We start from the raw sequence: 18,586 nt of genomic DNA on the forward strand, positions 1-18,586 counted from the left end.
ATATTTAAGGTTACATTTGGTTTCAGTAGTTATTTTAACTTTATATATAGCACTGAACTTCCTAATGGTATCCTTAAACCCTCTGAATGATTTGCTTGAGTGTGCCCTTAAGGTGGCTATGAGGGTCAAATGTAAGCATGAAGTCATTCTCTCACATTTTTTAGTTTAATTTTGCATGCATTCTGTTACAGAGGATGCCTTCATATTTTCCATTATGTTTGGTGCAGATAGGCATTGCCTTATTAATATAACTATTTAAGTAGAAGTATGTCAGATGCATATGTGACAGCTTTAGCAATGGGATCCATCATAAGAGAATCTTAGCAGCATTTGAAAGGTTTGCTTTTGAGAAGTCCCTAAACACAGAAGTATTTTGTTAGGAAATATCACTTGTTTTAAAGGAAAAGGTCACCACTTTATAGCCTAATTTCATTTCATAGGGAAGATGAAACAAGGGTTGCAACAAGAAGCATAATGGTGAGGGAAAGATGTTATTTGGTCCACTAGAGGACACTATTTGTCCAAGGAAGCTAGCATTTATAATGTCAAGGAAGAGATGGGTATGCTGATCACTGAAAGTATAGGTCAGCCAGTTTATTGACAGTTATAGTTTCCCAATATAAAGATGTTGGGATTAATGGCAATTTGGATAAGACATTACATTTGCTATTGTGGTTAGTTAGGGACATAGACAGTGTGCTACAGTTATTTAAGAAATTGTGATTTGAAAATATGACAGTCCAAATGTGGGAACCAAAGGAATCAAATATGAGGTGATAGCACCTAGATAAATACTGATATGGTCTCACAATTGCCAGTAAGTCTGAAGACAAGAGAGCCACAAAGGCTAGGAAGGGAGGATTTTTTTAAATGTTCTTTCATTGCTTTGAAGCCATATTTCTGTAACTACACATATAAGAATGTGTTCAAGTTGCAAGAGGATCGTATCTTCAGACATTTTTGCCAAGACCCATGACACTGAGTAAAGCCAATTTTTTGACTTCTGAATTTCACTTTACTAGGTTTGAATTTTATCAGGCAGACTCTACCAAAAAATGCACTATGGAGGCAATGAAAATTTCAGCCAGACTCTAAAAGTCATGGTAAAAAAGATGCATACCATCCCTGGTAAAGCAGAAAGGCTTGCTGCCTGTCTCATCCCAAGGTGATGCATACTAACTCCCCCCATCCCCCGCAATGAGGATGGTGCAAAATGGGGGTAAGGATAAATCTTCTCTTGCACTGACCCTTTTTTACGTATGTGCCCTTTCAGTAAAGCATCCAAAAAATGCAAATCACATTAATGTCCCTTGGTAACATAGTGTATCAAAGGCAATACTTGCAGAAGAAGCAGTAACATAACTCCCCAGTGGTCTCTCTCTAAATATTAATACTCCATAGCCCCTGCACTGTAACAACTCTATTACCTGTTACTTGTTCATTACTTTAGATCTCAAGTATTTCTCGTAAACCTATACTTTCCTCCTACTGTGCAATCCACCACAGCCTGTACAGACTTATGAGTTAGCTGATTTGATATTCTTGTAGACCATGGATTTCTTGAAAGTTTTCCCCAACACCACAGTTCAAAAGTATTAATTTCCTGATGCACAGTCTTACTTATAGTCCCAGTCTCATAATCATGTCATTACTGGGAAAAACTGAACATTGACTATATATCTATATAGTCAAAGTTCTTTGTCGACATGTTGATTGATGTCTTTGCTCTTTAAAATGGTATCCAGATTTTCCATAGCTTTATTCCAAGAAGCAAGCAAATGCTTTTTGATTTCATGGTTGCAATCGCCATCTGCAAAGATCGATGAGCTCAGGAAAATATAATCTCTCATGGCTTCCACTTCTTCTTCATCTAACTGCAAAGAACTGGTAGGGCTCCCTTGCATAATGTATTCATTTATTTAGCTATTTTTATGTAAAGTAGGAAGCTAGCTTTTTCACTGTCTTTCATTTTCATCATTATGATTTTTAGCTCTTCATACTTTCAGTCATCAGAGTAGTATCTGTACATAGCCAGCCTTAGGCTTAGGCCAACTAGGCAGCCGCCTAGGGCGCCACTTTAGTAGGGGCACTTTTCCAGTATTTATTTGATGTAGGTAGACCAGGATGGGGGCACTGGGTGGTGTGGTTGGGGGTGCTGTGGTGCCCTTTTGCCTAGGGCACCAGTTGACCTAAGGCCGCTCCTGTATCTGTACATTGGAGAATGAAAATATTTCTTTTGGAAGTTTTGATTTTAGCATTTGGTTTGTCTAGCATTTTGCCTGCTGTATTCAGTGTATAAATTAAGTAGGGTAAGAACTGGATTATGGACCTCATGTGCCTGGATTTAAAATTATATGGGGCCTATTTATTTGGCATGGCAATAGCACAAAGATTTCAGACAAAACTGGAAATAGAACCATCAGAGCCCCTTTCAGACATTTGGGCCTGTCGCTGTAGTTCCATCAGCTCCCCATTACCTGACCCAGAGTAGGGTGACAATATACAGCCATGTCACACTGCTTTCCTAGTCTTGAACAGACAGTTATTTCACTGTTTCTTCTTGTTCTCCACACATATTTCTAAGGAGGAAAATAAGGGTGGCCCCGTATCTCCATCTCTCAAAGAACTTGACACAGTTCGCTATGATCCACATAGTCAAGAGCTTTATAGTACACAATAAAGCAGAAGTAAATATTTTTTTCTGTGACTCCTCTGTTTTCTCTATTATCCAGAGCAGTTAGCAGTTTGATCTCCTGGTGCTTTGCCGCTTCTAAAACCAGTTTATGCATCTAACAGTTTTAGCGTACAGATTGCAGGAAACTGAGCATTATTTTGCTATCATGTAAACAAGTGCAATTGTTAGGTAATGTGAACACTGTTTAAAATTGCCCCCCCCCCCAGGTGCTTCCCTCCTTCCCTCCCAGCTGTTAACCATTGAGTCACACACTTTCAGACTCAAGCCTAATCATTTCTTTAGGATGAGGGAATCACTTCAGATCACATAGGGTGAGAGCCAGCTGGGGATGCCATCATCGAGGTAAACATTCAGGAGTTCAGTGCTGTCAGTGACATAGCAGCAATGAGAAATATTTTGTATCTAATGTCCTAATCCCTCCTCTTGGATAGTGCCCTTGGCACTTAGATCATTGTAGGAACTTGCCTATTCCCCTCTATCAGCTCATATGTGCTCCTTTGCATATGCCAACAAGGGCTATCATCAACTTGGCTGGCCAAACCCATGTTATTCCTTCCACTGGCCCCCAACTTCTGAATTCTGTCCCTGCCCTCTGGGTTGCCTAAATTAGAAGCAGCAGCCTGAGTCAGCCAGACAAGCCACCCCCCACACACTCACACACTGGATGGGCACACCCATCCTACCAGATGCACTTCCAAGCACCCAAGCCACAGCAAAACCCAGGTCACTTGAACCATACTCAGGTCTTTATCATTCTATGCAGTAGGTGTGGCTGAACTGTAATATAAATTGACATTTTCCAGTCCAATGGCCAATGTTGTGTTTTCTAAATTTGCTGGTGAGTCCCAAGCAACACTGTAGCACCACTGTTTTGCATAATTCTAAGCTAATCAGCTGAAATGTCATCACTTCCTACAGCATTTTTATTAGCAAGGCTTTCTATGTCCCATTTGATGTCACTTCCCATGATGCCTGGCTCTAGGTCAGAGATCATGGTACTGTACACATCAGTGATGTAGGGTCATTCTTATCAAGCTCTTCTGTCCACTCCCTTCACCTTTCCTTAATATCTACTACGTTTACCAAATCTCTCCCAAATTTTTCTATTTTTACTTGACAGATTTCTTGTTTTTCCAATTCTATCTCCTTCTGTTTGTTTGCAGTACTGATGTAAATATGCCTCTTTACATCTTCTTACTATTCTCTGGAACTCTACATTCAATTTGATCTAATTTCCCTATCTCCATTCCCTTTTGCTCCCCTTCTTTCCTCAGCCACTTCTACAACCTCCACAGGCAGCCGATTTTCCTTCTTAGCCTTCTTTCTGTGTAGAATGCATTTTATTGCCACCTTCTGGACATATCACCCATTTACATCCACAGTCTGTCTGATAGGTCTAATCATTTAAAACTGTTCTTCACCTCAACTACATATACAACATTTGGAATATCGTTCAGCTTGTATCTACTTGGCCTGAAGGCTTTTCTTGTTTTCTATAAATGTAAATGTTCGATGGGAAGTTGATGGTCTAAGACACAGTCAGTTCTAGATCTTGTTTTTTGACTGTATATTGCACCTCTGACTCAAAGATCACACTGTAAGTGGAAAATTCTTATGCCTACACAGAGCTCAAATCTCTATAAAGGGAAGTGCTTATTTTTATCCATGATAGAGCTGGACAAATAGGAATTTAACAGGTTTGTCTTCTCAATATGTGGGACACTCAATGACAGAAACTTAACTAAGATTCCTTGATGACTTGTCCCATGCCATAATGACAACATGGAGTGCACAAAACTTGAAACTAGTAGCTATAATGGAACCCATCAAACAATTTACCATATAGTTTCATACTCCTCATCCCCACAACCAATTTAGGGAAATAAAATTCCTTACAGCAGGATGCGTATTTGGTGAGAGAGAAAGTACAGCATCCTGCATCCACTCAAACTGATTATTCTGACTTTACAACTGAGGGGAAAAATAAACATTGAAGTCCTATTTTACTTGACATATGGGAGTTAGTTTTACCTAAATAAATTTTAAACAAACTCACCTTAGCAAAATGCTTTCTTCTGATTCACATTTTGTCAGATTTAATTACTTTTTTTGTTAACCAAGTGGATGAAAGCAGGTACACTCAGCATTTTTTGCAGGTGTGCTTCTAAAGCTTTTTTGAATTCAAAGAATGATTCAATGTTTTTTATATCAGTGGAGTGGAGCTGGTCTCTTTCTTTGAGAGGGATTTTTCACCAATTACTGGTTTAAAGGGATAGCTCATTAATGTGATAGTGTTCTCTTGGGTATGTCTAAGAGAGTAAGTTGGTTCTCTGGTGGGTACTTTTCACTTCAAAGGTGGACAACCGATTTTAGGATTTTGTAAAGTAGAGAACCAAGATTTTAGTTTTCTACAATACATGACAGTGATGCATATATTGGTCTACTAGGAAAGCAATCCTGCCTATTTTGTTTTCAATTATTCAAAGTTTGTGGATGTTATAAGAAGAATGGTGACATATAATTGGGAGGCTGTATTCTAGCTTGGCAGTGAGTATATTTTTAACAATTTATGTCCTTGCTGTGGAAGTAAGGAAGTAGTAGAGTTTAAGTTGGGACAGTACTTTACTGGTGACTAAATCTATATAAATGTTAAAGCTTTGGAATAGGTATAGTGCGAGCTGTAGATATTTTTGTTTGCAACACTCCTAGATAAAAAAATCTTCTAATACATTCTTTTATTTAATTACATACATTTGGGGTGGTGCAATGGTGTAGCAGTTAGCTTTGCCACCTTACAGCAAGAGGTTATCCGGTTTGATTCTTGGCTGGGGTGCCTTCTGTGTGAAGTGTGCATGTCTTCCCTGCATTCACATGGGTTGCCTCCCACATTCCAAAGACATGCATCTGGAGCTTTTCTCCCCGGGCCTGCGCTGAAAATGGGCTTTTTTCCAGTCGGACTTTCCCTGTAAACATATGTTAAATAAATAAATATATAAAATTCAATAATAAAGCTTTAGAAATATTTAAATATTAACAACGCTAAAGGATCATACACTGCATTTCAGATTATTTTTTAATTAAATTTATTTTCAATTAGTCACCTGCTGGTACAAGGGCAGAACATCCTTGACATAATCAGTGGCTTGTGCTCTGACAGAAAGTGTGGACTGCTGTTGGATCTGCTATCATGGTGCTGATGAAGTGGCTGACAGTATGGATTCCTTCCAGTGTGGACAGGTGCAGGATATCCTGGGACATGGAGAACTCCCATGTCTGATGTGGATGGGGTAAAGCTAAGAACTGACATATAATGTAGTGTATGTGATCATGTGATGTCATAAACGTGGTAGGAATAATAACAGTAATACCAAGATGAAGGTCATCTCCAAAATGTGGTTCTAAAGGATCAGCTTTGATCTAAACAGGAACCATAAAGATATTTCATATTAAGAGCCAGGAAGCAAACCCTTCATCTCTGTTATCAGATAGATTACAGCCACGTGTAGGCAATAAGAGCAGTTTGAATAAGAACAGTCAGGAACAAGACCATGCCTTCAGGGAAAGGGTGGGAAAAACACAACAGTCTGGGCAGATACAGATGAGGAGGGGCAACTGTTAGCTAGTAGGTCTTAAACAGCTACATGCCAAAAATAACTAAATACAAGGATAGATATGTTTGCATCTTCAATATTGTACACTATACAGAAATCATATACTGACAAAAAGTTTTATCATTTTAACAAAAAATATATATTTTCTTCTCTTTGTACATGGCTGAGGAACTGAAGCTGCACTTTATGCCATATAACTGGCCACATTTGGAATGCTGACATTACTCACTGTTTCAGCTGAGGATGGTGCTACTTCAGTCCATACATGTACTTTTCAGTACAAAAGGGTTTACTGCTGGGTAAGCACTGGTGATCACAACAATGTGGCCTTATAGCTGTATTTTAGTGCACAAAGCTGTCCATGAATGCATGTCTGTGTCACTGCAAATATCAAACGGACCTGGTGCTACAGTAAGAAATGTATGCCCTGATGTGGGTACTCAGCACTGGAACCCTAAAACAATTTCCAAAGTGGGTCAATGAGACTGTGAAGAGAAGGGAAATTGTTGTACCCTGACACTCTGACAAGGGAAAGTCGTAGCAGAAATAAGTCAGCACATCATAAAATGATGAGTCTGGGCTGTGACTAGTGCAGAACAAAAGGATTAGGCACTACACACAATAAACAAATAAATATTATTACCAGCTACAATGGACATAATAAAAACTGTCATAGAGAAGAATACGAATTATAACACAGGTTTTATTCTGGAAACCCTAAAACAGTACAGAGAAGATATGTGATTTAATACAAATTGATATGTTGGGACTGGCTATCAACACTGTTTTGAACACAAAACAAAACTGTCAGGTATGTTTATAATTCAGGGTAGAATGCAGTAATCTTCTTGATAGCTGGTCCTCTGGGGAAACATTACTGTAAGTCATTGTTTCAGAATGTCTGATATAAATGTTTGTAAGGTACTGTCTATTTTGAATATAATGACTATTCTATATATTATATGGAACATTAATGGCAATAACACAAAACCCTGGACACATTATGCTACTAAAATACCTTGGAGATAACTACTTAAGGATATTTGCTGTAGATGTAATGTACTGTAATGCTTCCTCACTCTGTTGCAGCATAACTAGTGTTCCCTCAGCAGATAGATTTTTCATTAGAGCTACTGATTCAGTTATTCATTGTTGGGTATAACCCAGTACTGTTAATGGTTATTCAGTAGATATGGCATGCATCATACCAATGTCAAAATTAACAGCTCTGATTGTTGCTTTCAGGGTACCCCTTACTATGTACGAGTGTCAGCATACAGCCTGAAGGGCTGGGGACATGCCCAGATGTCTCATCCTCCATGTCACATTCCCTCCAGTAAGTGCTATTTAATATTAATACTTGTTATGTCTAAAGGCTGTGCAGCAAGAAAGTGAGAAAAATCTAAACTTGTTATGGAACAAAAATGCAGTAATTATCTTAAAGTGCTTCTTATTGAGGATAAGAAATATGTGTTATATACAGAAATCATCTAAAGCTAATCTTTATTTTTATATACATGGTTTCTTATTTCTTTATTTATGAGCATTTGTTTTCGAAGATAGCCTGAATGGGCATAAGGCCTCTTTTCAGCAGAGGCCTGGGGGAAGAGCTCCACATTATATACATACATTAATCTTGCAAAAGGTTACAGTAAGAAAGAGGATGGCAGTTACGTATGTTAGTTACACTAACAGATGTTTTTGCTTGTGATATAAATGCAACAAAATGCAGAAATGTCAAAATATAAAATATCTAATGTGCAAAATTAGTTATACACTAAACTATTAAATGTATACATCACAACTGTCCAGATTTTTGTATAATGTCCAGATTTTGCCTCATATTTTTGGCCCGTTCATCATAAAATTTGTGATTTTCTGGCAAATCTTTAAGGAATGAAGACACTAAACAATGACAACTTCTGTATCAAGATGAATACATTTAAACATATATATATATATATATAGCTGTAATAATGCCCCATAACTATATATATATATATATATATATATATATATATATATATATATATATATATAAATTTCAAACACATACACACCACACATTATACACAGACACACTTCCCCAAACACAAAATCACTTATGCACAATTTTGTGTGTGTGTGTGTGTGTGTGTGTGTGTGTGTGTGTGTGTGTGTGTGTGTGTGTGTGTGTGTATACATGCATGTGTGGCTTTCCCTCTATATTATATATTACACATTACTATATTACATATCACACACACACACACAAACACACACACACACAAATATATTTATGGGTTTATATACTTCATTGAGTTTTTGGAAACTCAAAATTCATATGGTTGAGACTGAGCCTCTGAAAACTATAAATAAAAAAAAAAATCTGTGTTTTTGCAAGGGGCAAATTCCCCTGCACAGTATATATATATATATATATATATATATATATATATATATATATAGTTCTTTATTTATTTATTTTACATTTGTTTACCAAGATAGTCCTACTGGATACATGTCCATTTTCAGCAGAGGCCCGGGGAGAAAAGCTCCAATTAGACAAACTTACATAGATTACAGAAGAAGTTGGATAACATTAGAAAATATAAAACAAAGTGATTATGTACAATGACTTAGTAATGTTCCCTAGTAGGGACTCACAATTCTCATGGACCGACACAATTAAAAGCAAGAGACGTCAGATTGGATATAGAGCTTGGTGATGCAGTTGCATGTTATGATATTTACAGATTATGCTTTCAGTTTACAACTTAATCAGGGTTGGTACATGGGCAAAGCCAGTTCACTTTGAGATACTGTTTGAGGTTTTTTTTGAAGAGACTTTTGCAGGATTGTAGGGTTATATAGTTTGGCAACGAATTCCAGGTTTTGCCAACAAAGCTGGCAAACAAGGATTCACCAGCAGAGTTATTAGCTTTGTGGGTTTGGACCAGTAGTTTGTTGGCTGACCGTAGGGATCTCAGGTTGCTATATGGCTTAATAATATTTATAAGTGAGGGGGTATCCTCAGGCTGGTACAGAATTTTGTGCGCTATTAAGAGCTGATTGAACTGAATTAAGCTGAGCAGTTCTAGCCACTCTAGTTGTTTCAGGTTCTGGCAGGAGGAGCCAGTGGCAAATCTGGCAATATGGTTGTAGCTATGGGACAGCTTACCTAGTTCGGATTTGTTGAGATTTGGGAGTACAGGCAAGGCATATAAAAGAGTAGAGAGTAGGTGTGACTGGGTGATTGCAGTCCTAGCCAGTGGGGTTAAAAATGTCTTGTTTCTATACAGTAATCCAAGCTTCTTATTGATGGTCTGTATGGTTTTGTTGACCTGTAGGTCAAATTTGAGATTATTGTGTATGATAACCTCTAGAAGTTTGGTGTGTTGATCTGGGGAGATAGTGGTACCACTGTTAGACGTGACAGAGAATGAAAGTGTGGCAGATCTACTAGTGGGGGTGAAGAGTAGAAGTTTAGTTTTATTGGGGTTCAGCACTAGACATTGGTTGGCAAGCCAGTTCTCAATCATGTTAAATGTATTTTGAGTTAGGATTTGCAGTTTGGATAGGGAGGTGGCTGAGCAGATCAGAGTGGAATCATCTGCAAACTGAATACAGGTAGCTTTAGGGATAACAGTGTGAAGGTTGTTGATAAAAATATAAAAATAGAGAAGAGTAGTGGACCTAGTATGGATCCTTGAGGGACACCAAGTGTGAGAGGTAGCTGGCTGGAGAGTTTGCCCTGCCATAGTACCACCTGTTGTCTTACTGGATTCCGTGCTTATTGAGTGAAATATATTTTGGAGAAAGAATGAGAAGTTCATGGTTGACCATGTCAAAGGCTTTTGATAGGTCAAGAAACAGGGCGGAGAATAGCCTATTGTCATTCCTGTTTTGGTTTATGGCATTAATAAAGGAAAGAAGGGCTGAGGTGGTGTTATGGTATGGCCGGAAACCATGCTGGGAGTTGGATAGTAAGGTATTCTGGGTAAGGTATTGCATTAGTTGCTTGTGTACACATTTCTCCATTATTTTGCCTAGTGGGAAAAGAATGGCAATGGGTCTATAGTTGGATATGTCTGTAGAACTACCACCTTTATGGAGTGGGATGACATGGGATAGCACTTTCGGATAAGGTTCTGTTGACTAGGATAGAGATAGTATATACAATGGCATCTGCATCTATTTGTAGGTACTCTGCAGGGAGGAGGTCAGCAACGAGGGTGGTAGGTTTTAGTTTTTTATAAGTATTTTGATAAAACTAGTGGATATCGGTTGGAAGCGAAATTGGGAGTGATTAGTGGGTAGATTAGGGGTGTGGTTTAAGTTTGTGGGGGTTAGTTGATTTGCTAGGGATTGGATTGTGTCAGTGAAAAAGTTATAAGCGCCAGCTGTGGTCTCTGGGGAACTATGGGTGTGGTTAGCCGGGGTTGGGGTGGTAGAATGACCTGGATGAAGTAGTTGACTTAAGCCTGCCCAGAACTTTTGAGGGTTGTTTTGGTGTTTTTGTAGGAGATTTTGGTAGAAGCTTTTTTTATCTAGTAAAATAGATTTTTTTTGTATCATTCCTGAGTTGACGATATTTTAGATGGTCAAGTGGGGCTTTAGTTGTTCTCCAGCTAGCCCAGGCTCTGTTTCTAGTTTTAATTTTAGATTTGGTATTTTTTGTGAGCCATGGTGCTGTGTTTGATCTAGATTTTATTGTAAGTGCTGGAGCATGGGAATCAAGGATACTTAGGAATTTAGTGTTAAAGTGAGCTATAGCCTCTTCTAATGGTATATTTTTTAGTTTTGACCAGCCAACTGCTTTTAGTTCATTAAGGAATATAGCACTGTCAAAGTTTTTCCTGTTTCTAAGTGTTTTATATTTGGTCTGGTGAGGGTTTCCTGCCTTATGTTTTATGATATAGGTTAGTAAATGGTCACTAAGGTCATCAGGGAGAGTGCCAGCTGTGTACAGTTGGGGTTGGTTATTAACTAGGATCCAGTCTACGATACTTTCCCTGTTGGTCAATTTGTTTATTCTAGTGGGAGTGGTTATGGTCTGTTTAAACCCAGATAAGTTTATAGGGGTGAGGGGGGTTCGAAGGAGGAGGGGTGCCAGTCGGTATTGAAGTCACCAAGAACTATGGTTCCTTGAGGATAGGTAGTGGATAACCATTATAGGATATCCTCTAGGGTATTTAAGTATATATATATATCAACTCTGAGATCGCACTACAGTGGGAAAAAGGGTAAATTCCACAATCCCTACTGTACCTTGATCTACATAGAACTGCTTCAAAGGGGAATTCACCCTTTTCCCCACTGTAGCATGATCTTGGAGATGATATATATAATTCACAGGGCCCCCATATGGGAGATGCAGGGGGGCCTTGCCCCCTTGCAAAAACATAGATTTGCTTTTTTTATTTGATCATATGGTCTTGACGAAAAGAATTTCAAGATTCCAAAAACTCGATGAAGTGATATAAACCCATATATATATATATATATATATATATATATATATATATATATATATATATATATATATGTATATACAGTCTTATATGTGTGTATATATATATATATATATATATATATATATATATATATATATATGTGTGTGTGTGTGTGTGTGTGTGTGTGTGTGTGTGTGTGTGTGTGTGTATATATATATATATATATATATATATATATATATATATATATATTATATGTATGTGTGTGTGTACGTGTGTGTGTGTGTGTGTGTGTATATATATATATATATATATATATATATATATATATATATATGTATGTGTGTGTGTGTGTATAAATACAGACAGTTATGAGTTAGAGTGCAAACTGATCCAAATGAACACACAGCAAATAATCCAGCACTTCAAAAAAATTTCCCTTAATAGCAGCTTTTATTGTACATATATCTAATAAATGCTACCGCTGTTCACAAGCATAAAATGACCAAAAACCAAATAGAAAGTCCAAAATATTTACAACCCACGTATTTAAAGTGACCAATTCACTGCATATTATCAAAAAAATTATAGTATTAAACAATGGGAAGTGTTACTTAATTTGAAATATAATGAAAATGTGGTTATCACTAAGGCTGACAAAGGGAGTGCTATTGTTGTGTGGGATAATGCTGAGTTTGGTAATGAAGTAAATAGGCAACTAAATGAGAAAATTGCTTACTGCAAAATTTCATTTAATCCCGATTCATCATTTAAATTGTAAATTGACAACTGTTTGATGGAGGCTAAAAACAAATATTTGATTGATGACTATTTAGTTCAGCAGCTGAGGGTAGATGATCCTCAGTCACCTTACTTTTATTTGCTACCAAATTATGCTTGTGAACGGCGATGAGATTTATTGGATATATGTACAATAAAAACTGCTATTAAGGGAGAATTTTCTGAAGTGCTGGATTATTTGCTGTGTGTTCATTTGGATCCGTTTGCACTCTAACTTTGGAGTGTGCACCATAACTGTCTGTATTTACGAATATAGTGAGTGCTGACCACGTACTGTGATTTATTATTGCCATTTATTTTATTAACAGTGAAATTATGGCCGAAAGCAATCATTTACTAAAAATTCTATTTTGTTAGCCTCTAGTTGCCATCCTAGACATATTATTAGAAGTTTACCACAAGCTCAATTTTTGAAACTACAAAGTATATGTAGTTCAGAACAAGATTTGAATCAGAAGCCCTTAAGATGAAACAGATTCCTAAATAGAGATTACAAGGCAAGGACAGTAGATCAGGCTTATTGTGCTGCTTTATGCGGTAATAGAAATGATTTATTGAGATCTAATGACAATAAGGTGGGCGAAATTGTATCTGATCCTTGTCCTAGATTTATTGCCACGTATGGTACCAACACGTTTAAGATTAAATAGGTAATGAATAAATATTGGGAGATCTTGAAATCAGATCCTTATTTTGACCAAATATTGGGAGAATATTGTGTCTTTGGATATAGAAATGTAAGGGGTGGCTCGTGCTATAGGACTGCAGCCCCCCCCCCCCAAGCTGTGGAAACAAATCAAAATAAAAAAATGGAAAGAAAATGAAAAAAGGAAAGAAAACAAATAAAAAAACTTTTACTCGAGTCCCGGAATGACTTGCGCATGCGTGATTTACTTTCCCGGAATTCGCGCATGCGAGTTTCACAGATTGGGAACTTCAGACTGCTTTGTCAGCAGTTTGGATAGGAGGAAAGGCCATCTCTGCCCTGCAACCCAGAAGTCTATGCGGTGATGACCGCACAGAATGGAAGGCGTCTGGACTGCAATGTCCGCAGGCTAGAGCCTGCTCTCGCGGGGGGGGGGGGGTGGATGCTCCCGCAAGGAAACTGTTACCGGAGCCTGCGTGGGACTGCAGATGGACTCATGGGGACTGGAGAAGCCAGGGAACTGAAACGACAGGTGTGTGTGGAGCCCCTTCTCTCTTGGCACAGGTAGGTAACTGAGGTGTGTGTGTGTGTGTGTCTGTGTGTGTGTGTGTGTGTGTGTGTGTGTGTGTGTGTGTGTGTGTGTGTGTGTGTGTGTGTGTGTGTGTGTGTGTGTGTGTGTGTGTGTGTGTGTGTGTGTGTGTGTGTGTGTGCGTGTGTGTGTGTGTGTGTGTGTTAACCCCATCCCCTCACATTACTTTACCAAAAAAACTCTCTCCCTAACTGTACCACTATTTAGACAAAGTATCTTTGAAGGTACTTTTCTTTTAAGATGACCAATTGCCAATTGAAAGTTTTTTTTGTAACCTTTAGTAATCAGTGTAATGTTGACCTTTACACCTTTACATCAATTTCTGCACATCAGAACAAAAACTAATGTACATCAATGTTTCTGCATGCCAGTGTTTTGTAGACACACACTTTTCAAACATGGTTGCATATATTTAAGTTGCCTCCCAGTTAAGACTATATTGGCACTTCACTGGGACATAAAGCTTTCTCATTATATGTTGTTGTTGTTCTTCTTCTTCTTCTTTCGGCTTTTCCCAGTTAAGGGTCGCCACAGCAGAACTCCGGTCCGCTAATGATTGGCAGTAGATTTTTTACGGTGCCAAGGTGCCCGCTCGATGCCCAAACTTCAACGAAGGCACACCCATTCTACGCATATCTTTCGAACGCCACTCGACAGCGGGGAGGACATGCAGACTTTCTCATTATATAATTATGTTAAATTGCTTGTGTTTCTTTAATTCTGATTTGCAGCATGCATAGATGTATTTTTTAAATAAACAGGTCTGCAGTGATATACTTCTTTCTCTTTTGTAAATTGTGTAAAAGTCTGATTTGGTGCACTTTGAACAAGTCTGTTTTTTTTTTCTTTATTTTTTCCAGGACATGCTTAATCATCTTCTTTTTTAACATTTGAGTTTAAATGTGACTTGGAGTAACTGGCCTTCCTCAAAAGTAAGGAGGTGATCGAGTGATGAAAATCAGAGGAGCTTCAGATGAGATGGGTAACTGGGACTCTGTCTAAAGACCAGATGGTGATCAGTGATTCTGTTAGGTATAGGCACTGGTTAAATGCCAGACCTTTCAATAATTGTATTATAGCAGACACTGATATGCCTATTTTGCAGATGATGACAGGGTCTTTGTCTGGGCAGACACTTTGAGGGTGGGGAAACTAAAGCAAATAGCTTAGAAAGTGGCACTTGTTATAAACTACTGAAAGAGTCTGTGTGTGGCAACTGTCATGTGACGGGAAGGGAGATATACCAATGGTCACAGACTAAGAAGGAACCTTGGCATGGTTTCTTTGATTGGTAAAATGTTGCCAGAGAATGTGCCAGTGCTTTGTGCATTTGGATGCTGGGATGAATGGTATAAGGGCATAGCACTGCAGGCAAAAATAAAGGAGGTAATCAAGACACCTTGCTGGCCATTGTAATATTCATTTCAAATGTTCCTGTTCTATAAGTTAACAATTGCATAAGGATATAGGATAGAAACAGTGTAGAAAAGGGCTGCAGTGATGGTGCAAACCTAAGGCAGAAACAATGTAAGGAGTTGCCAAAGGATTTTGTTATATACATAGTCCTTGAAGAGAGAAGAACAGCAGAAGTATAATTTTGAGGCTTTTAGATAGTTTAGAGGCTTTAGTAGAGTGTATGGAAGGACAATTCTTTTGTTTATAGCAGAGACTTTACCCTGTCCAGAGATGTGTGTGTGTGTGTGTGTGTGTGTGTGTGTGTGTGTGTGTGTGTGTGTGTGTGTGTGTGTGTGTGTGTGTGTGTGTGTGTGTGTGTGTGTAATGCCCCAAGTGCTATATGGTGGTGGGTAGAGAACAAGCTTGAACCCTGTACCTTGGGCCCAGGTGGCAAGAGCCTGAATTCCCTACCCACCACCATTTGTAAATAAATTGCAGATTTTTCCCTCATACTTGTTCTGTTTCTCGTAAAATCTGTGGTTTCTGTATGTGTCCTTGCAAAGTCAGTAGTGTATTGGTGCAGTGGTAGCATTGTTGCCTGACAGCTACAGGTTTTCTGGTTTGATTCTTGGCTGGGGTGCTTTCTCTGTGGAGTCTGCATGTCCTCCCTGTGTTTGCATGGGTTTCCTCTGGTGTCCTCCCATCTTACAAAGACATGTGTCTCTCTGGAGTGTTTCTCCTTGGGCCTCTGCTGAAATTTGGCTTTTGTTCCAAGTCAGACTTTCCTGGTTAACAAATGTTAAATAAAAATGACAAGCATTTGAATTTCAGTCTTCATATTCTTCAGAAAGTACATGATAACACAAAAGCTTGTATTCTAGCAATTTTCCTAATTTTATAAGATGGATATTTGAAATTTGTCCCTATTTTTGGGACTGTATTCCCCCATTATTGGGTTCATCCAGGTTTTTTGTGCTAAGGTTGAGAGCTATGGTAAGAACTGAATTCACTGAATATGTTTGGGGGCTGTATTCCCCCATTACTGGCTTTGTCTGGGTGTTTTTTGCTAAGAGGTTGAGAGCTATGGTGAGAACGGAATTCACTGAATATGTTTGGGGGCTGTATTCCCCGATTATTGGCTTTGTTCAGGTATTTTGTGCTAAGAGGTTGATAACTATGGTGAGAACTGAATTCACTAAATGGTAGCAATTTAGGCTTCAGTCTTCCTCTCTTTCACAAAACAGCTGATTTGGCATAGTGGTATGTTGCTCTGACTGTTTTGCACAGGGTCCTAGGTTCAAGGCTTGGTAGTGAAATGTATGGTGGTAGCACAGCATTTTATTCTAGCAACTTTCCAACATGATACAAGCAATGTTTAAAATGTATCCCTGGTTTTGGGGCTTTTGTCCCCCCCCCCCAATAAATGTTGGCTTTTTCCAGATTTCTTGCACTGCAAAGTTCAGAGATACAGCTAAGTGAGTAGATTTTACAAGGAGCTGAGAGCTGCAGGGGAGCAAAAGTTTAGTGCTGCTTATGCTGAGTCTGCTTGCATTATTAATAGCACAACAGGTAGTGTACTTCCATTTGATGCAGAAGGCTGTGGGTTCTACTCCCACAGTAGATAGATGCATTACTGATATTGTACTGTGTTACAAAGAGGGTAGATGCTGCACTCCTTTTTGCCGAAGATACCTAGTAACTATGAACCTGTTAGTTTGCCATCCATTCCCTATTGTAATATTACTAGCTTAACATTTTTTAGTGTAAGTTAGGCAATGTATTCCTCAAGGGCAACAGGCACTTTATTTGTAGATGAAACAATGAAATATAAAGTTGTTTGCTAGCATCAACCTCTTCATTAGTTGCAGATCTCTTTAATCTGGAATTATTTAGATGATTTTTTACTTCTTCAGAGATTGTGCATATGTACTGATACTGGTGGACTGTAGAAGTTTGAATACAGTTTTATGATGGAAATGTTCTGAATTGGGCAGTTTTGTCATTATTGGTGCATGCATTTTGTTTCATTGTTTACTGGAAAAATTTCAAAACAATAAATTTAAAACACCCTCTAAAACTGTACTGTATTGTACAAGGAATATAATTTAATACAATCAGGAAGGTGTATGAAAGAGCATGTGTATGTTTCGTGTGCTAGGGGCCTGTAATTTGAAAACAGCTCAAACCCAAAGTTAATCTTTATCTGCCACTGGCAAAATGTATTTTCTTTGAATGTGGGTTTCAATGCTGCTCCAATGAATGTGAGTTTCAAGGGCAGAAAAGTGTTATTGCTAAGTCTGTTTTCATTGTGAGACTGCATTGCTTTGTTTAGCAGATATCTATTAGTGTTTGCGCTGCAAAATGCAAAACAAAACTTTCAAATGAAGTCTAAATCATCACAGAAGTAAAGCAGTATGCACATTAGTGTTTATGGTAAATGGGGTGAAATAGCCAAGTAATGGTTCACTGGAATGGCTGCAGGTGGGGGCTCTATTCAACCATGATTTTGTGAGGGAGAAGGGCAGCAAACTCAGACAGCCTCGGCTGAACTATACCTCTCAACTGTCCAGATTTTTGCAGAATGAATAGATTTTTGCTTCTTATTTTTGATTTGTTCCTCATAACATTTGTGGTTTTCTGGCAAATCATTTAGGAATGAAGTCACTAAATAATGACAGACACTGAGTTTCAGACTTCATAACCTTCAGAAAACTGCATGCTAAAGCAAGACCTGTTATTCTATCAACTGTCTCAGTTTATACAAGAGCAATTTTAGTACTGTTTATATGTTCCCCCAGTATATTTGGCCTTGTCCAGATTGCCTGCATTAACAGGTTGAGAGGTACGTGCAAATAAATTGCTTTATAGAATTAGGCATATCCAAACCTCTCAACTGTCCCCGATTTTGGCTCAAAATGTTGCTCTTTCCCTAATAATCTGTCTGCAAAATGGCAATTTTGGAAGAAAACATGGAGGGTTTACCATTAATAAATAACTGTAATAATCAGAGTTATAGACTACTTTTATTTCAGAAATGCATGTAGATTATTTTATTTTGTCAGCTGCTCAAGTTAGCAGTACTAATATTAAAAAGTGTCCCTTCTTTGACAGGTTCCCAGCTGTATTGTGTAGCTATTTTATATTTTTGCATCACATTTTTGGTCCATTTTTCATAAAACTGTGTTTTTTTGGCAAATTAGTGTCAAATCATTAAAGACTGAAGTTAGAAAATAATAACAGACATTTCAGTTTTGGATTTCATACCCTTCAGAAAATTCATACTAATGCAAGACCTACTATTCTATTATCTTTCTAAGTTTATAAGAGCAATATTTAAAAATTGCCCTTGTTTTTGGGCCTTTGTCCCACTTCTATGTATGGCTTTGTCCAGATTTCTTGTTCTGAGGTTGAGAG

General features: G+C 38.1%; 1 protein-coding gene across 1 annotated transcript in view; it reads left to right on the plus strand.

Annotated features, from left to right (window-relative positions):
- Positions 1-18,586, plus strand: part of LOC122804124 (ankyrin repeat and fibronectin type-III domain-containing protein 1-like) — an 828,648-nt gene that overhangs the window by 731,127 nt on the left and 78,935 nt on the right. Inside the window, exon 10 of the mRNA XM_044073813.1 lies at positions 7,552-7,642. Coding sequence (XP_043929748.1) covers positions 7,552-7,642 — 91 coding nt within the window. The remainder of the gene's footprint in view (positions 1-7,551; positions 7,643-18,586) is intronic.

Source organism: Protopterus annectens, chromosome 1.part0 (genome assembly GCF_019279795.1).
Source record: "Protopterus annectens isolate FY-2018-M chromosome 1.part0, PAN1.0, whole genome shotgun sequence".
NCBI classification, from domain to species: Eukaryota; Metazoa; Chordata; order Ceratodontiformes; family Protopteridae; genus Protopterus; species Protopterus annectens.